General features: G+C 41.4%; 1 protein-coding gene across 1 annotated transcript in view; it reads right to left on the reverse strand.

Moving 5' to 3' along the window:
* Positions 1–260: 260 nt before the first annotated feature.
* Positions 261–19962, reverse strand: part of LOC126996341 (putative protein TPRXL) — a 98163-nt gene continuing 78461 nt past the window's right edge. The window contains exon 2 of the mRNA XM_050856711.1: positions 261–518. Coding sequence (XP_050712668.1) covers positions 261–518 — 258 coding nt within the window. The remainder of the gene's footprint in view (positions 519–19962) is intronic.

The following is a 19962-nucleotide window of genomic DNA, read 5'->3' on the forward strand; positions in this document are numbered from 1 at the left end:
AGCTGAAGAGCTGTAATGCCTTTGCCTCTGTACAAAAGGGGGGGGTGCCCCCTCTCCCCCAACAAATTAGATGCAACAAATGCATGGGGATGCAGAGGTCGTTTCAACTCCCCCCTTCCCCACTACGTTCACGTACAAAAGAAAGGACTGAAGTTGCGATGCGTGACCTGATCCCCCTCTGACTCCCGAAACCCAGCAAACAACAACATCCTAATTCTAGGCCCGCCGTCACGGTAATGTCCAGAAAAACAACTCGACCTTCAAGTGATGCCCCGGTTGTTGCTGCTGCGGCTGGTGCTCCTGTTGCTGGCACTGATGCTGGTGGTACTGCTGCTACTGCTCCAATTGCTGGCAATGCTGGTGCTACTGCTGCTGCTGCAGCTGCTGCCCCTGTTGCTAGCACTGCTGTTGGAATTAATAGTGCTGTTTCTATTGCTGGCACTGCTGCTGGTACTGCTGGTGCTGCGGCTGTTGCTCCTGTTGCTGGCAATGCAGCCGCTTTTGCTGTTGCTTTGCTGCTACTGAGGTGGCTGTTAACAGGTCTGGCCCGTTAGTGTAGGTCTGTTCTTCCGGAAGAATTCATTAAATAGTCAGTGTGTTGTTCTTGCTTAGTCCGCTTCAATGACGTTAAGTTGAAATTACAGGAGGGAGTCAAAGTGGGAAAGTGGGAACTTTTTCATACTGGGTAATCAAGCAAACAGCATCGAAAAGAAATCAAGCAAAAAAATCAAGACAGGGATGTATGTTAATGGGTCCCACAAGGTTCATTAAGTCAAGGTATTATTATGTTTTTGTTTATTATTTTTATCAATTACTTTAGATAAAATTATCAAGAGGGATGTAATAGTGATGTGTGATAAGTTGAAGATCGGACATGAAGTGAGAGTCGGGAGAGGTGAATCAGTCGGACTATGACTGGGCGGATAAATGGCAGATGATAAATGATAGATGGCAGTTGGATGGGGATGTAGTAGATGGAAGTAGTAGGTAGTAACTGTATTCAAATGACCTATCATAAGTAGGTCTGGAATAAGAGAGGTCTAAAAAGTACTAGTGGTAGGGTCTTAAGAAGGAGGATAATGCATTCAAGCTAGAAATCGAGCTAATAATCGAGCTAAATAATAGGGTACGGTTAAATGAGCAAGTGAAGTCCCAATTTCAACAACAGAAGCCCTGAAGTCTTCCTTATTCATATACGGTTAGACCTCATCTTGTGACCTGGTGGCTATGCGGTTCAGTTCTATTATAGCTTACTATAGAATGGATATCAAGAATCGGATAGGAGAGAGGGGAGCTAGCTAAGATGAGGGAGAGGAAAACTTGCAATACGAGGAAGACTCAAAACAGTTAAACGCATATTCTAGAAAGGATCGAGGTTTATAAATGACTGAGGAGGTTTATAATAAATGGATGAAGGCTTTTTTGGAGACATTCATAAGGTTTTGTGGTAAGAGAACTGGTAGGACACAAAAGTAACGGGTTTAGATTCACAGGGACATAGGCAAAATTGACATAGGCAAAATGGTGGTAACAGTGGGTGGATGAGTGAATTATAATATCATGGTGAGTGAGGTGAGTGCACACACATTCTGTAAAATTCAAGATAAATTGATAAAATTGGACAGAGATATTAGGTAGGGTTAGATACAAGGAGGGGGGGTCAAGGAGCTGCCTCGTACAGGCCTACCGGCCTCTTGTAGACTCCTGCGTTCTTATGTTCTTATGTTATGTTCTTAAGTGTTTTAGCTCCACATTTCACTTTAGATGTAAGATGGATATCGCCAACCCCTCTGCTCCTGAACACGGCATATATACCGTGTGTGCGGGCTCCTCCGTGACCTCTGTTTCATGATACTGTAACGTCCTTGGGAATTTGTAACTTTCTTGTCTTTTAGTGTTGTATTGTAGTTATTCTAGTTTGTTCTGACCCCGTAGATAATATTCAACTACTGCAAAAATGAAATACCCGAGGCATATTCGAAGGAAAATTATAAACATAACTTACTGACGATATCAAAATACTGGAAATCAACGAAAAATAAAATTCATAAACCGTCAAGAGTGATAGAAGGGAAAAAAAAACTAAAAACAGGGCAACATATTTTGTGCGATCAGCAACAAGCTGTTTAGAGGAAACTTGCCGTGCACTCCGCGCTGACAAATCCCTCCGTGAAGAGGGGCATTTATCGTTGCAGAAAAATAGTTCTGTCCTCCTGTATAGCACATCTTAAGGAGCTGCACATTTTTGCGCTTCCTCCTTTGCCTCCGCAGCTTCAGACTCAGCGGGCGGCTACTTAAGCTTTCCGGCGGAACACGCGCCAAAGCGAAGAGGTAACGTAAATATTTGTAAGTGGCGGGGCCAGGCAAGGCACCGGTATTTACTGCCGCTAAAATGATGGCACCTCGCCAAGGCCCCGCCGTGTACGGGGCCATGATGGTGATGAGGGGGAGGGCGAGGACGAGGAGTACGGTGATGATAATGGTGTTAATGATGGCCATGATAATGATGACAGCGATATGATGTTTCTGCTGCTGCTGCTTCTGCTGATGATGATAATAATGGATATGATGGTGATGATGATGAAAAGTGAATGAAAATAACTATGAAGATGATAATGACGATGATACTACTAATAATAACACTGACAATGGTGATAAATATGATTATAATGATGGTGCAAATTTGGCCTGATTAATTCGTGATGAACATTATTAATTAAGCAAATTGTTTTTACGAAAAAATACCTGAAGGGAACTGACTCACCCCCTTTCACTGACACACACACACACACACACACACACACACACACACACACACACACACACACACACACACACACACACACACACACACACACATACACACACACACAGAAGCAGGAAGGACCATGTGCCACCGAGACAGTTTGCAACGATGAGCATCACTGAGGGGAAGACTGTAGAGGGCGTAGCTGGAGGGTGAAATACGGGCGTTGATAACCCGTAGCAAAATATGGAGACGATAGAGTAAGGAAAAATACCGGAGGACACACCCTCTGGCGATGTACGAGTTTGCCAATCGTAAAGGGCCGCCAGCCAACCCGACACAAACGCAACACAAAACACGCGTCCGTCGAAAGGAAACGAATAAAGATAGAGAGAAAAACATGACAACAATGCATCCTATTCCGTTTTCAAGGAAAGGAAAGAATACGAGGCTTAAGTAGGACAACCTAACGGGACAAAGGAGGGCGGGGCGGGGAATCTTTGTGTTTACTGAGGGCTGGTGGGGGAGAGAGAGGAAGAGTTGCTGTCGTGAGTTGGAGAGTGGGGAAGGGAGGAGGAAGGGTGGAGGAGGAGGAGGAGGAGGAGGAGGAGGAGGAGGAGGAGGGGGAGCTATCGTGATGAGTTACATAGGAATACATAGGAAGAACAGACACCAGAAGACCTATCGGTCTATGGCGAGGTTGTCTGTTAACTACCGCTACTACTAGTAATCTACGTGTGGTAGAACAGGACAGAATAGATGAAGGCTCCTCCCCACCCACCTCTCCCTCCGGCAACGTGCCGGCAGGAAATAGTTAGAAGAGAACACCATGTACCTTTAAGGAAGAAAGGGTCATGGAAATTTTACAGTAAAGAGAGAAATAAGAGGAAATTACTACCCTTAACTTACACTACTGGCAACCTAAGCTGTGGGGGAAAATGACTTCATTACATAAGAACATAAGAACATGGAAACACAGGGAGGCTGGAAGAGGCCGAGTGGCCTACACATGGCAGCCCCAGAATCCCCCCTGGTACTCACGATGGGTGAGGTGTAGTTTCAGGGGCACAGGTGGAGGCTTGATCCTCGTTTTACCGGCGGTACCAGGCACGCACCAGTAACCTGTCACCTTACTGCACCCACACCTCACTCCACCTGTCATGCGGACATTAACTGTTGCTTTACTCTATTGTTAACTTACGCTACTTCCAATCTAGGTTGTGGGGGAGAAAAATATGGATTTAGGTTGAGGTCTTGTTGCAATCTGTCTGAAAACATGCGAAGAAGGGTCAGTATAATCTTATATCCCTGAAGTACTTATCCAATGAAGACTTGAAGCTATTGATACTCTGTGCGCTAACTACTGACGGTGGGAGTCTATTCCAGTGATCGACGACTCTATTATTGAAAAAACTTCTGCGCACCAATGTGTTACATCGGTTTCCCTTCATACTTCATACCGTTGCTGCGAGTTATTGTGTTGGCATCTCTCTGAAATAGACTATCTGGGTTAATGTTGTCGAATCCATTAGGGATTTTGAACACTTCAATTAAGTCCCCTCTTATCCTTCGCTTTTTTTAGGGAAAACATATCTAAACGCTTTAAACGCTCGTCATATGGCAAGTTTCGGAGCGCTGGAATTTGTTTGGTTGCTCGTCGCTGTATCTTTTCTAGCAAAACTTGATCTTTGATAAAGTTCGGTGACCAGAACTGAACGGCGTATTCTAGGTGTGGTCTTACAAATGCTAAATATAATCTTTTCATAAGTTCGGGTGATTTATAATCAAAGTTTCTTAAGATTAATTCTAATATCATATTGGCTTTTTTACTCGTTGCAGAACATTGATCACTCATTTTAAGAGTGTTACTGATAATGACACCAAGATCTTTTTCTTGTTTTACTTCGCTGAGCTCATGTCCTTGAATATCCTTGGAGAGAGAGAGAGAGAGAGAGAGAGAGAGAGAGAATGGGGGAGGGGTGAAAAGTGGGGTGCACGGTGGCAGTGCTAGAGGAGGAGTGTCGGGGGCTGAGGCGTGAGGTACGGTAGGCCTGGTGTGGAGGGTTGGGTGTCGAGGGGGGGCGGTAAGCCCTGGCCGGGGTTGTGCTGGCTCAGGGAAGTGTCCTCGCTACTCGTTGCTCCCTCATGAAGAAGACAGAGCTGAGTCTGGGCCTGACAGGAAGGACGCATAACATTATGACGAGAAAATATCCTCATAAAAAATTCACGAAATTTCCGGAGTATTTTCAGCTCAACGTTTTTGAAATAGTTGACGAGCCTGCCCGATCAGCGCCGCGCGAGGGACACCAGCCTCCGTTGCTTACGGCAACAAATTGTTGCTAGACTATCAGTGGATGAAGTTTTCTCTCCCTGGAAAATGTTAAAAATTCTTTATGAACTTTTCCACTTAGTCTAAAGGAAGTAGCCTCATATACATATATATATATATATATATATATATCTATATATATATATATATATATATATATATATATATATATATATATATATATATATATATATATATATATATATATATATATATATATATATATATATATATATTCTTCTTTAAGAGTTCACAATAATCCGTGTGGCGTACATTTTCCTCCCTTTTTTCCGACATTTTGTCTATACAAGGTGAGAGAAGCTCCCAGGCTTGTTACCAGTTTGGAGCAGCAGCAGGAGACAGCGTTGTTCTTAATATTCAACGAACATCCACTGTGAATAAAGTTTCAAGTTTCCTTTTTCGTCACATAATATTATTCATCGCAGTGAAGCCACGGACCGGCAGCGGCGTAACTTTGATGTCAGACATCCCGAAATTCATCAAACAAAGAAATTTGATCTAAAGATAGGCGCAGGGGGAGCGCCTGACCGTTCGAAGTTGATGCTTTGTAGAATGAACATATTGGAGCATATACCGGCGCTAAAGGCGATACAACTTGGAGGACAGCGTTTTCTCACTCAGTATTGTGTGTTAACTCTATTATTGTTTATTAATAGAAGCTTTCGCAGCAGCCGAAGCTCAACATGCAACCTGTCAATTTCAACTCGAACAGGGACCGGGGAGGACAAACATTATAATTTTTATAATCAGAATGAATTGTTGTTTGCCGTCGTTATCGTTGTCGTAGTTGTTGTTGTTGTTGTTGTTGTTGCTGCTGCTGCTGTTATTATTGACGGTTGTGTTGCAGGTTAAGCTGTGGGTGCTGCTGCTGCCTTACCATCCCCAACGACGCTGTGAACCTCGAGTCACCAGAGGCACCGGGGACCATCAGGAGTTCGATTCGTTACCTTTCAAGGCACGGCTCTGGGATCTGCCGGGATTCCTGGAGCTTTGTGGCAACTCTCATCTAGGTAATTCCCGCTACGTCTTCCACAACACACGCGTCCTTCCCCAAGCCACAAGACAAGCTTTCCCATTCCCACGCAACTCCAACCACACTAAACACAGTAATCCTGACTACACTGGCAAATTCAAGACAAAATTCATCATCAGAATGCAAGAGAAGATAAAGCAATATGTTTAAATGAAACAAACACACAAATGCTCAACTCCGTTACATCCCTTTCTCTGTTTATATCTTGCTGAATTTCGGCAAACAATCACAAAGTCACCCCGGCCGAAACATTCCTTTTCATGTGTCTTTTCGCTGTCAGTCAGGAACAGTCCAGCAGCAGTTAAGCCTCATCAGTTAAAGACATTCAATGCAAAGTGTGCAGGATGTAACTAATGAAAGTACTTTCCTTATCTTAATTTCTCTTTCTTCCATTCCAGTAACCCTTTTTCTTTTCCTGCACGTTCCTCCTAACACGACACGGCTTCCTCAGTTTCATCGACCACTCGCTCCCGTCGCTCCAAGCCTCCTGCTTCTACCCGCCGCAGGCTTAACATAATCAAATTAATTACAACCAGTGAATAAGAAAAAAAAATCCCCAGACGCTAAATTTTATGAGCATCTCACTTAGTCTTTAACATTCAAAGAAGGTTGTCGAGGTCGAGAGTGGGACCCGCTGAAGGTTTGAATTAAAGGAAGGTCACCCAGATTTTTGCTTTATATGAGCCTCCCGAGCGTCTCTCTCACCTTCCTGAGGGCGCTCGTTAATATTATGAAGCACCTGCCGCGGTGATAGAGGGCGGCCGTAATGTCTTCACGCCTCCCCGGACCTCCCTAGGCACTCCACCCCCGGCTCACGACCCTCCTGACCCTAACTTATTATTCATCTCTGGGACACTCTTGCCGCCTCGTTCACCGTCTGCTCTCCCAGTACATTAGGCCGTGGCATGGCTGTCCTTCTCGGCCCTTATTGACGACATGACGTATTACCCAACACTTCATTGCTTCTTTTAAAAGCGCTCATGAGGGAACAGTGCTTTGTGTGCCTGCTCCCAAACCTCACACCACCTTAAAGATGCAGCCTCGTCACCCCAAAACAGAACATATTTTCATGCTTCAAGACACACTAGCGATAAATATTGACGGAAAAATGGGATGGAGAAGCATGACGTGCATACAGTTATCACTTTTTTTCCGCCTTCTTGTATATTGTATCCCGCAGCACACGCAGCGGAGTGCCGTGCGCCACGCTCCCTCATCCAACTTTATTTACATATTTAAACACGGGCGGGTTGTATCGATGCCTCTGATCCCCAGGCGGCGGCACTTTCCTCCAGCTATGTGCTCTACGATGTCAAGTTCCTTGACTGATATTCAGTATTGCCACGAGCAAACGGGAGCTTCCATAATTCAGTGGTTATCAAATTTGGCCATTCCTATGCTTACAGGAGAGGGACCATCCGCGAGAAGAGAACTGGGGGAGGGGAGGCCGTGGGAGGCCGTGAGGTGTGGTGCGGAGTGAGTTAGGGGCTCGGGAAGGAGAAGCGGGTGGAAGCGATGGCATGGGTGCTTCTATCAGGCCATCAACCTTAGAATATAGGTGCCAGGAAAAACAGGTGTTACTCGTATCCTTTCATCACGAAATATCCTGTAAGGCAGCAAGCTTGAAGGGGCTGTGGTGAGCATGACATACTACTAAGGTGTCTCAGTGTCACCACTGATCAAGTATGTTAATAGTAACTCTCGATGGACGACAGATACGATGGAACGCGAAAAAAGAGTACATAGCATAAAATAGGAAATCATGTGCCACCAACCATGCGATCATTAAGTTGAAATGTTCCAGGGGAAACATTACAGCAGTTCGAGGGGTCCACAAATAACATATGCAGATTAATATTAACATTTGCAGTTTGTCTAATGTAGGATATAAAACAACACATTCAATGGCCAGTGCAGGAAGCTGCGGGTGGTGTTTAGGCTTCTCAGGCTCACGTACACACACCAGTGTAAGCCTCGCCTGGCATAATGTGATCTCATATGGGTAAGTAAGAGCAATACATTCAGAGCACGAACGTAACTTTCTGAGAGGATCGCCATCAGCTTAGTCCAAAGCGACTATTAACCTGTCAGTTGGCCGGGAGATCAGCCTCCGGTAAGGCGAATGAATACACGTGTGCAAATACTCGTGTTCCTCGCTGGATGCTGGCACGCACGGTGACTAGCCAGGGTTCAGCGAGTGCTGAGACGAGTATTTTCCGTGAAGGTAACAGAAACGTGAAGGCCACATCACGTGGCCCCACGTGGCGTCGGTAGTTTCGGCTGCGAGACGGCCGAGACGTGAGCCAGCAGGTGGACCCAAGGGAGTGTCTATTACTCCAGGCATGTATTCAGAAGAGCGGGGCTTCGCGAGGCAACAGGGATGCTGGCAGCCAGGCTTCCCACACCATGTTGTTGGGTACACACACACACACACACACACACACACACACACACACACACACACACAAACACACACACACACACACACACACACACACACACACACACACACACACACACACACACACACATGCACAGCCGCCCTCTCCTCCCCACACACAACCCAATTCACTCAACCTTCACGTCACTGACAACCAATACAAGTCACGCTGCACCAAAGTCGTCTCTCATGGAGGCCACGCACGCAATATTCAGGACATGAAAGAGCCCCGCGGCATCTTGGGTCAAGGGATGGAGGCCAAACAACCCACTTGGTCCCACAGCAGCCTGGTTCAGTCAACACACAGGGAACAAGGCTTGCCATGCACCACAGCAGACTGGCCCGACGCAGAATGAGGTTTTGTATCAGCTTTGAGGCGCCTTCATACTGTATTTCAGGGGCTTCCGGGAAGAGGAAAGTGAGGTGTAGTATTAGGTGACGCCAGAGGAAAAGGAAAAGGAGTGAGGGCAAAAGGTAAAGCATTAATGGGCTGACAAGGGGTGGTGATAAAGAACGACGATGACAGGAAAAGGAAGGTGGTGGCGTTGGTGTTAGTGGTGGTGATGGTGAGTGTTACGGGGTACTGAAGATGATAGGGAAGAGATGTGTGAGTAATGGATTTTATCTTTGCAGGAACCGAAGCACAAAGATACATAGCGGCCCGGCACTGAAGGCAGCATATAACTTTTTCAAGCGACGCCTTAGCCCTAGAACATTTACACTGTGGCCGAGTAAGGTAAACACTTAAGTGGGGTAAAACATAAGCCTATTTGGGAAAATAAGAATAATCAGTTATCAAAATTTATCAAATCTGAAAAAAAAAATGCATGACAAATATAACGTCTGTACTTCCATATTTTTTTACAGCTTTAATTACTTTTAACAAAATCTGAATGCTTTAGGGAGACCCAAATATATTCACACCACGCTAAGATTTACTATATGACTACTACAAAAATTCGAGCTATAGATATATTTAAAGCTGAAGATGTTGAGCGTTGAGACACACACACCCACGTCATAGGGGCTTCAGCTGTGGGAGCGGCAGTCTCCTGACACCAATCGGAACTGTACGGGACACAAAAAAGGGGTATATTATTAAAGGTAAAAAAAAAAAATCGTAATAAACATTGAAAGAAATTTTTTAACGCTGTCTATGGACATGAAATTATTAGAGATCATTAAGGTTATGGCTTGGGAGGCAAAATATGCCAATTAATTAACAATACTTTATTTTTTTTGTGAAACTAAAAAGAAATACGATGTGATAGAATTTTATTAGTATTATTTACCTCTGTAAATAAACACGAAGTGATCGATTCTAAAGTACTTACCTACAATGTCCTGTGCAGCCCATATTGAGAGGCTTGATGAGGCGAGGCACACAGGGCAGCGACAGACGTAGCGCCTGTGCCGTGTCTTTTCTCATAGGTCCTCTGAGACGGTAAGCACCGCACCGTGGGATCTCTGTTGTATGCCGCCACTGGCAGGTGGTGAGACGTTGCAAACGGCGAGACTGACTGTCTTGAGAGCTCTTGATTGATAGTGTTGAGTGTCTGCTGTCCTATGGCCTGATTATGACCATGGTTAATTCCATCGAATGAGTTTGGTAGTTATCGTACCACATTCTCTCCTGCTTTTCTCTCATCACTCACGCATATTTGTACGTAAACAATGTCGTTTTCACGTACTCCCTTCCCACACCCATCCACGAGTGTACGAGCGACACAACACTACCTTCCAATACAACACCAACAAAGAGTTGAATTTACAGAGGACACCATCACATCAGCGACAAGACAAAAGATTTATATATATATATATATATATATATATATATATATATATATATATATATATATATATATATATATATATATATATATATATATATATATATATATTCCACGTAAGTCTTCAACATTTAAGAACAACCTTTCAAGACAAGATTCCGTGGAGTTTTCCTTATCCTTAGAAGACACTCTTTTTCAGGGAGAGGAGTACATCACGAGGTCGTGAAGTAAGTGGACTAAAAGACTTGCGGTTACATTTTAAGTGTAACCCGAAGAACATGTCCAAAGGAATGAAATCGCTACATAACAATCGCGAGAGATATAACAATACCTTTCATGAGGACGGGTTTCACCGGCGGCTGTTGATTCGAGGAAGTGGGTAGAGGAGTGTTTTGTACTCTGAAAGGAGACAAGAAAAAAAAATCAAAATGTGAAAAGCTAAACGAAGAATCACGGAGTTCGTCAATAACATAATCATTTCATGTGGAAAGTATATTTAAATCTAGTGAAAAAATAATTAGTTCTCCCTCTGTTGGTATTTTATTTGTATGAGCATACAAACTACAAGCATTTCTTTGCCATATTTTCAGTGTGTGTGTGTGTGTGTGTGTGTGTGTGTGTGTGTGTGTGTGTGTGTGTGTGTGTGTACAGTTCTCCGCCCATCCTTTCATAACGCAAGGCTCGTGTGACGCTTTATATTGGGAGGGCACAACGACCAGTCAGGGAAGAATACTGGCAACATTCGTCAGATCCAGAACAGAGCAAGTGTTGTGACTTGACCGAGAGCAATTTGAAGTCTGAAAAAAACGTCAACCACCCCACCTGTCCAAGTGCACCGCCGAATATTCAGTAGCTTTGACTTGCACGTTTCCGTCTCCCGGAAGCAGCATACTTACACGCCCTCCTGGAGCGTCGGCATCCGCCCTGCGACGGCGGCAACGTTTTGTATTGGCAAACGAAGCTCCGAGCGCTGCCTTGTTGAACACTTTCTAGCGCTGCGTAGGGTTGGTTGGCTGGGTTCACAGTGAAAACCTCCCAGCGCAATATTCTTGTCGCATTACTCACATTCCAGCGAGTGTGGAGGGTAAAGGAAAATTAATTTATGAGCAAAAACCAGCACTGCTTTCATTGTGTGTAACTGAGGCACGTGGAACGCTTCGTATTATTAACAATAGTGAGGAGACTAAAGGTCATTCACATCTTTCGTGCTTCTCCTACCGACCATACATCCTAAATATATAAAAATTCCTATACACGGGGTTGTTTCCTTGTGGTTAATAGTTCTGTCATAACGCTATCGGTTGGAGTTGGAGGCAAGATTTTAGTGTGACGTCTTCACACAGACAGGGGTGGCTTTCCGCTGTACTAAGACAAACAATCGAGATGGTACTCATGCTTGTGATGGTCAACAATGTGTTTTACTTGCCTCACTACGTCACACCAAACTAATTCATTGGCCTTACTTCTAGGACCTAATTTTAGGGACAAGACAAATTTAAAGTGTTGGTGGGGCCTTCATGCCGGTGTTCAACAAGATATATACGCTACAAGTTTGATTTTCCAGTCCCTAACTCACTACAATTTAGTTTACATTGAGCCATGGAAAAGAAAAATAAAGAATATCACCAAACCGACGCCATGGGCAGTTTGGGCATCTATTTTTTTTTCTTCAAAATTGACGAACAGCCCAGAATGAGGTAATTCTAACTAGACGAGACTTGCGCCTGGCCGTGAGGCTGCTCCGATCGGTCACCAGATGACTGAGGCACGCGAGTGACGCTGCACGTGCGGCAGTGTGGCATGCGTGAGATCACAGACTTAGGAGTAAACTGAGATATATCACTGAGCATATCAAAGAGTTTCTCCTTTTGAACTTAGAATATACATAAAACTCTGTAATGCCGTTTGTTGACTCTCTTCTTCTTACATTTGAGAGGATCTGCTCGACCTTGCCAGTCGTCAGTAAATGTAAAGCTGAACATTGCCGGGAGCCTCATCACAACTTGGTGCCTTGGACTGGGAGGAAAAGTCATTGGCGTAGCAATAATGTGAACTCACTTTATGTTTTCTATGTATGGGAAAGAATAATAAATACGAGCGCTAAGCGACAACCTAACTTTTGAGCCGCATAGTCCAACTTTTTTTTATACAGAGGTAAAACATCGAAAAACTTTTATTGCAGGAAAGAGAAAGAAAAAGAGAACAATGGCGTCGAGAGGAAAAGGAACAGGTCGGTCATTAATGGCGGGCGGCGGTGTGGCAGCAGGGGGAGGAAGGGGAGCAAGGCGTTGTTAGATTGACACGTCTGGATCCATTCTCGCATGCCATGAATTTCAATGACCTGCGGAGGCTCACGTGTATGGTAATGGCAGACTTTTCCCCGCGCGGCGCCGCTGAAATGGACCAACGTGAGGTGAACCTGAGCCGCGGGTGACGATTCTTTACGTTCTCTTTTTCCGTAAACAAAAAAATTTCCGGGGACTCCAAACAGCGAGTAAATCTTATAATACTCATAGAAAAAAATTTGTTTACGTTTGCCATGAATATTTTTACTAAACAAGTTTTCAGCTAAACTCGGGCAATGATAAAACCTCAGCTCAGCAATTCCGGCTTCGGGGTTCCGGCTCATATCAATCTCATGTGCTCCGGAAGTGGCTCCGGAAGACGTTCATAGGCAAAGTTGGAGCTCACGGCGGAAATTTACATCTACCAGGATCTCGCAATTTTTCGAATCCTCTATCGCTGCACACACACATACACACACACACACACACACACACACACACACACAGAGAGAGAGAGAGAGAGAGAGAGAGAGAGAGAGAGAGAGAGAGAGAGAGAGAGAGAGAGAGAGAGAGAGAGAGAGAATGTGTGTGTGTGTGTGTGTGTGTGTGTGTGTGTGTGTGTGTGTGTGTGTGTGTGTGTGTGTGTGTGTGTGTGTTAACCTTTGTCCTTTGAATAGATGCTGTTAGGTATAGTTTGTACTTGGCTTCAGTCTTACAACACTGATTGCTGTCGCATAAGCAAAAGTGCTTATTTTGTCAAAATTATAATAGTTTTGTGTTTTATAAAGCTTTCTTTCCTTTTAGTTGTCGTACTTTACAAAGTGAAAACTTCATTTTTTTTCTGTTTATTACAGAGGAGCCCAAACTATTTAATTATTTTGTTAACTCTCAAACTCTGTGACTCATTTTCCTCGCCTGTTTTCTGCCTTCAAAGAACTTTGAATTCGACCTAGACAATACTTTTTACAATACTATCAAAGCATAGTACAATGAAATTATGTATAAAAAATTTATGACAGTTCTTGCATGAGATATATTTTTTTTTATCTGTAAATCTGTTGCTTGATATTGAAAAAAAACATGAATTAAAACATTCGCCCTGCGGTGTCATTAACTATAATCGTATAGGTTTCCTTTTCCTTAGGAGAAGGCTGGTAGTGACTGAAAACAGGTGAACGTGTAATTCAAATAATAGAAGGGCTTTTTTTTTTCTCGGAGTGATTTTAGTGACTGTACCCAGCAAACGTGTAGCTAAAGGGTAAGAAGTAGACTAAATATACTCTGTGGGATTTTGGTGACTGAAGACTTGTACCTGTGAAATGTCAATTCAAAGATAAGAATGTAGGACATTTGACCTTTATAGACTCAATAAAGAGTGACCGGGTACTATTAATTATTGATTTTAGCGGCATGTTAATCTGCTACCGACAAAATGTAGTGACACAACTTTGTCCCACGAAGGTCTTAATATCACGGCAGTGGCCTTCCGAGCACTCTCGCCCTGGTTTGCATGCACCAAATAAACACCACAATACTTCCCAGCCGCATATTTCCTCCTACGCAGATTCACATTCACGTAAAAAATATCAGGTTATATTTATGGAACCTTTTGAATGAAAAAATATTACTGCAGATTTTCCAGGTTAATAAACACGCACTGGGAGGAACGTTTTTTCTCCATCCCCGTAGTTGGCCGCTCCAAGACCTCTACAAAAAAGAGAAACATGAATACGTTAATAGACCACCGGACCTAAAAGGCTGCGTGTAAGTCGGGCCCGCCAAACCAAGTGGCGGAACACACACACACACACACACACACACACACACACACACACACACACACACACACACACACACATATACTTTTATGATATAATTTATACTGATATTTGATATGTTTATTGGCCTTTTTTCTACATAAAAAAAAAATGATAATAACCATTGATCTAGGGCTCTAACACGAATCAGCTTTACAAATATTGTTAACAAGTTCTACATGTAAAGCAAGCCTACACCTAAAATAAATTTTAAACATAGTACAGCTGATAGTAACACCACTACTACTACTATTACTACTACCACTACTACTAAATAATAATAATAATAATAATAATAATAATAATAATAATAATAATAATAATAATAATAATAATAATAATAATAATAATAATAATAATAATAATAATAATAATAATAATAATAATAATAATAATAAAAATAAAAAAATAAAAATAATAATAATAATAATAATAATAATAATAATAATAATAATAATAATAGTAATAATAATAACAGTAATAATAATAATAAATAAAAATAACAATAATAATAATAGTACTAATAATAAGTAATAATAATAACAATAACACTAATAATAACAATAATTATAATAATAATAATAATAATAATAATAATAATAATAATAATAATAATAATAATAATAATAATAATAATAATAATAATAATAATAATAATAATAATAATAATAATAATAATAATAATAATAAAATAAAAAAATAAAAATAATAATAATAATAATAATAATAATAATAATAATAATAATAATAATAATAATAATAATAATAATAATAATAATAATAATAATAATAATAATAATAATAAAAATAATAATTAAATTATAATAATAATAATAATAATAATAATAATAATAATAATAATAATAATAATAATAATAATAATAATAATAATAATAATAATAATAATAATGATAATTATAGTAATAATCATAATAATGAAAATCATATTAGTAATAATAATAATAATAATAATAATAAGAAGAAGAAGAAGAAGCAGAATGATAACAATAATAATGATAATGATAATAATAATAATGATAATGATATGATAATAATAATAATAATAATAATAATAATAATATTAATAATAATAATAATAATAATAATAATAATAATAATAATAATAATAATAATAATAATAATAATAATAATAATAATAATAATAATAATAATAACAATAATAATAATAATAATAATAATAATAATAATAATAATAATAATAATAATAATAATAATAATAATAATAATAATAATAATAATAATAATAATAATAATAATAACAATAATAATAGTAATAATAATAATAACGAAAGTAATGAATAGTATACATATCATTTAAACTGACAAAGCGCGATAGCAGTTATGTAGTCAATATTTTAAAAATTCGAAACAAATATACAAAAAAAATACAAAAATATAATTAATTTGGGTAATAACATCCTTTTTCTTCTTTGAACTTCCTCTTCAAAGAGCTGTGTGATACAGAGTTCTTCGCATCGTGGCCCAGCTGCCTCCAGTGCCTGTTTCCTCTAATTATAAGACTTGTTCATGAGTGATTTTGCAGAATATAATAATGAGAACATTAAATATTGTTCTCTTGCATAATTAGTCCCTCCGTGGTGTAGAGGATAGCGAGCGCCTAGCCACAAATACGAGGGACCCGTTTTGCTCCTGGTCCCAGGCAATCGGCAAGCAACCCACCTGGCTGTTCATCCTCCCGTTCGGAATGCCCGATGAATAAATAAATGTGACAACCTGAAGAAAATAAGCTGTGGTAGCCCGGGAGTCACACTTACCCTGTGTCGCGGGTGTGTGGGTTCTTACCCACCACAGGCCACGCACAGACGCTACGCACAATATAACGTTGGCCCACAACTTTTCCGTTACCAGTTCTTGTGTGCCATGAGATGCAGCTGTTGTGTATGCTTTGAATAATAGCAAACACATACAAACTTGTCTGAAGATGTATTATGTCTGGGTTTTAATAACTTGTAGTCTAAAGAGAGTGGGTGTGTGCCGGGAAAATTTTGTTTTTTGCTTATTAAACCAGTCCCCTCATAATTAGGTTGGTGTAATCACTCCCCCCCCCCAAAAAAAAAGGCTTCGTGTAATATCAGGGATGCATATTAGCACAATATCGGACCTGAAATTGACCCTTGTCGTTCTCCGTACCTGCCTATAATAATAAATAAGTGGTGCGGTGCTGTACACTGAATTACTTTTTTATGGCTCAAGTTCGTTGGCTGTACTCTCTCTCTCTCGAGCGCGCGCACACACACACACACACACACACACACACACACATCACTGAATCTTTTACTTGAAACGGTCTATCTTTTACCACTCTTCCACTAATTGCAATTAGCACGATAGCTTTGTCACCTTCACTTTTGAAAAAAATATGTTATATAATTACTGAATCCTCCCACGCCTCGTGCTCGTGTTCTCATTATTTTTTTTTTAATTATTCGCCTACGAGAATGGCATTAATGGTTTTGTCGTCATCAGGCTGACTATCTGTCCTCTGACTGTCCTTTACCTTACTGAAATTAGCTACGCATCTACGGACCCAGGCTCGATCCCAGTAACAGGCAGTTAGCGACATGCTCACACAGCTATTCATCCTTCCTTTCGGGCCGGTCGATAAATGGATATCTGGAGAAACCAGGATAAGTTAGGGTGTAGGAACCTGAATGTCTAAGTAGTTGCCCTGTGTCTCGAGGTAAGTAGGTTCTTGCCCCTACGGGCTCAGTGGCTAATGAGACTAAGGTGAGCACCGGGGCCACCTATAGATTAGTGTATGCTCCAAATTATACATTTACCTATAAAGAGTTTGAAGCATATGATTCCCATTAAATAGGTTTAGACACCAGAGTGTAAAACTGTGTAGATATAAAGTCGCTGGTTACAACGGACAATTAATGTTAAAACTTCTCTCTTCAGCTCCCCAACACCAAAATGTGTGGCGGGCGAACACCTTTGTCTAGGAACTCGATAATGTCACCAGGAAGGCAGTCAATGAAGAAATTCTCCCTAAGAGAAAAGATGATCCTGAGGGTCACGCTGCAGGTGACGGTAATTTTCACGGAGGAGAGGTTTATCGCGCCCAAGGCAGCGTTGCGCGGGACGGAGCTGCCAATATAGCGGCGGCCCTTCGAGGATCCCCCAAAGGCGCCCCGGGGATAATCAGCGACTTATCAATCTCTTATGTCTGTCTTACGCCAGTGAAAGGTGCGTATGCGACTCCTTAGGCAAGTAGCTGCTGGGCGCTGCGAGTGCACATGTCACTGTAATGAAGCACCGCTGCATGATACGCGGCCTTAGCAGCCTTTCTCGAGCACTCTTATATTCCCACGGCTATAGGTTTATCTGCTTTTAATAACTAAGATTATTGAAAGTGAGGAGAGTTCAACTTTTGGAAAGGTTTGTTTAAAGAGCTAACTTTAAACAACATGCGCTGCCAATATATAGATAGGGAGTTCCCACGCTTGAGATATTCAATGCGAGCGGTGGACGGAAAACTTGGCAGAGGGACAAAAGTTGGGAACGGGCCGTGGACGGAAAGTGAGGACGAAGAAATAAATGTTTTCGACAACTTGGTCCTATCTTCGGGCAGAGTAGTTTTACAGGCGAGCGCCGTCCCGTCGGACCCATAACAGACCCACACGAGTATATCACGAGTTTCATTTACTATTTCTAAAGTAACTAAAATATTTTCATTATCATTATTATCATCTTCATTGTTAGCACTGAAAACACAAAACTTTTAAAATAAAACTGTAAAGAGGATGAGCCTCGAGGTAGAAGATATTTCTTTCAGTGGACATCAAGATTAGTATGATGACAGTGTACATGGCGACAATATTGAATAACATCGTGTGTGTGTGTGTGTGTGTGTGTGTGTGTGTGTGTGTGTGTGTGTGTGTACCAGACCTCACGAGACGCACAAAGATTATCAGTTTTCAGTACTCTGAAAATGATTATGGAACATATGTTACAAATATATAAACACAAATTACTACCCTTCATCTCTTATGATAGACGCTTCCTCCGTTTCACCTTATACAGGGAGTTCTAAAAAAGGAGCTGTGAATCCCTATACATCTCCCCGATACTTTTAATTATGTATATATCGGTTCTTTCGAAGACCTTCAACCACTGTTTAGCTGTTATATTTTTCTATGATGGCCTTCCATACTGGGCAGGGAGTGCGGTGAGCGGTGACACTAAAGGATTCCCAGGGTCGGAGGTGCCTATGTGGTCCTCAGGGTGTGATTGGGAATTCCAAGGATCATGCTTTGCCAAAAACAAGGCGAAACTCTCTCTCTCTCTCTCTCTCTCTCTCTCTCTCTCTCTCTCTCTCTCTCTCTCTCTCTCTCTCTCTCTCTCTCTCTCTCTCTCTCTCTCTCTCTCTCTCTCTCTCTCTCTCTCTCTCTCTCTCTCTCTTAATACTTTTCCCTATTTATGGCGCTGTGAGAAGGTAAGCTGATAAATCCATGTTAAGGAGCGTTGTGATGAATGTGAGTTTACCGAAAGAAATATGACTTGGTTTATGAAGTGTTGTTGTTGTTGTTGTTGTTGTTGTTGATGATGTTGCTGTTGATGTTGTTGTTTCTTCTGTTGCTACTCTTGCTGTTGTTTCTATTCCCATTGTTCTTCTTTGTCTTATTTTTTTGTGTTCCATTTTTACTACTGTTGTCGTTGTTGTTGTTGTTGTTGTTGTCGTTGTTGTTGTTGTTGTTGTTGTTGTTGTTGTTGTTGTTGTTGTTGTTGTTGTTGTTGTTGCCTGTGCTGCTACACTTGCTATTATTTGTATTTCTACTGCTCTTCTTTGTCTTATTCTTGTTTTCCGTTACTACTGTTCTTGCTGCTGTTGTTGTTGTTGTTGTTGTTGTTGTGACCGTCCCCTCCCCCTGCCTTCCGTCACCTCTTTCTTATCTCTTTGTTGCCGCCACTCGTAAACCAGGAAGGTTACGTCTCCTCACTCCCACTCTGAGAAAGGTTCCATCAATCACCTACTACCGTTCCTTCCTCGTGTTTGCTTTACCCATTCTTCTCCTCGTCCTCGTCATTAGCGTTACTCTCCTCCTCTTTCTCAGCTCTTTTTTTTCCTTCATCCTCCTCTCCAGTTTATGCAATGGCCTGTTTTTTGTTTTGTTTTTCTCTCTCTGGCGGCCCTTGTCCCTTCGTTATCACATTTCTTTAAACTGAGCTGGCCCAGTTATTAGCCTACGACCACCACCTCTTGACCACCACCACTACCACTACCACCTCCTATTCCATCACCACCACCATCACCACAACTTCAATTATGGCGGACACGAGCAGGACAACAAAACACTCGAGAGCAACACAACTGCCAGGCAAAAAAAAATTAAAAACTTCCTGCTACGGATAATTTTTGTCGCTTCAGATAATTCCGCGAACACTGTCTATCGTCAAAGCAATCACGCAAGGCGACCTGAACAAAAATACATAAATAAATAAAAAGAATAATG

Source organism: Eriocheir sinensis, chromosome 10 (assembly GCF_024679095.1).
Source record: "Eriocheir sinensis breed Jianghai 21 chromosome 10, ASM2467909v1, whole genome shotgun sequence".
Classification (NCBI taxonomy): Eukaryota; Metazoa; Arthropoda; class Malacostraca; order Decapoda; family Varunidae; genus Eriocheir; species Eriocheir sinensis.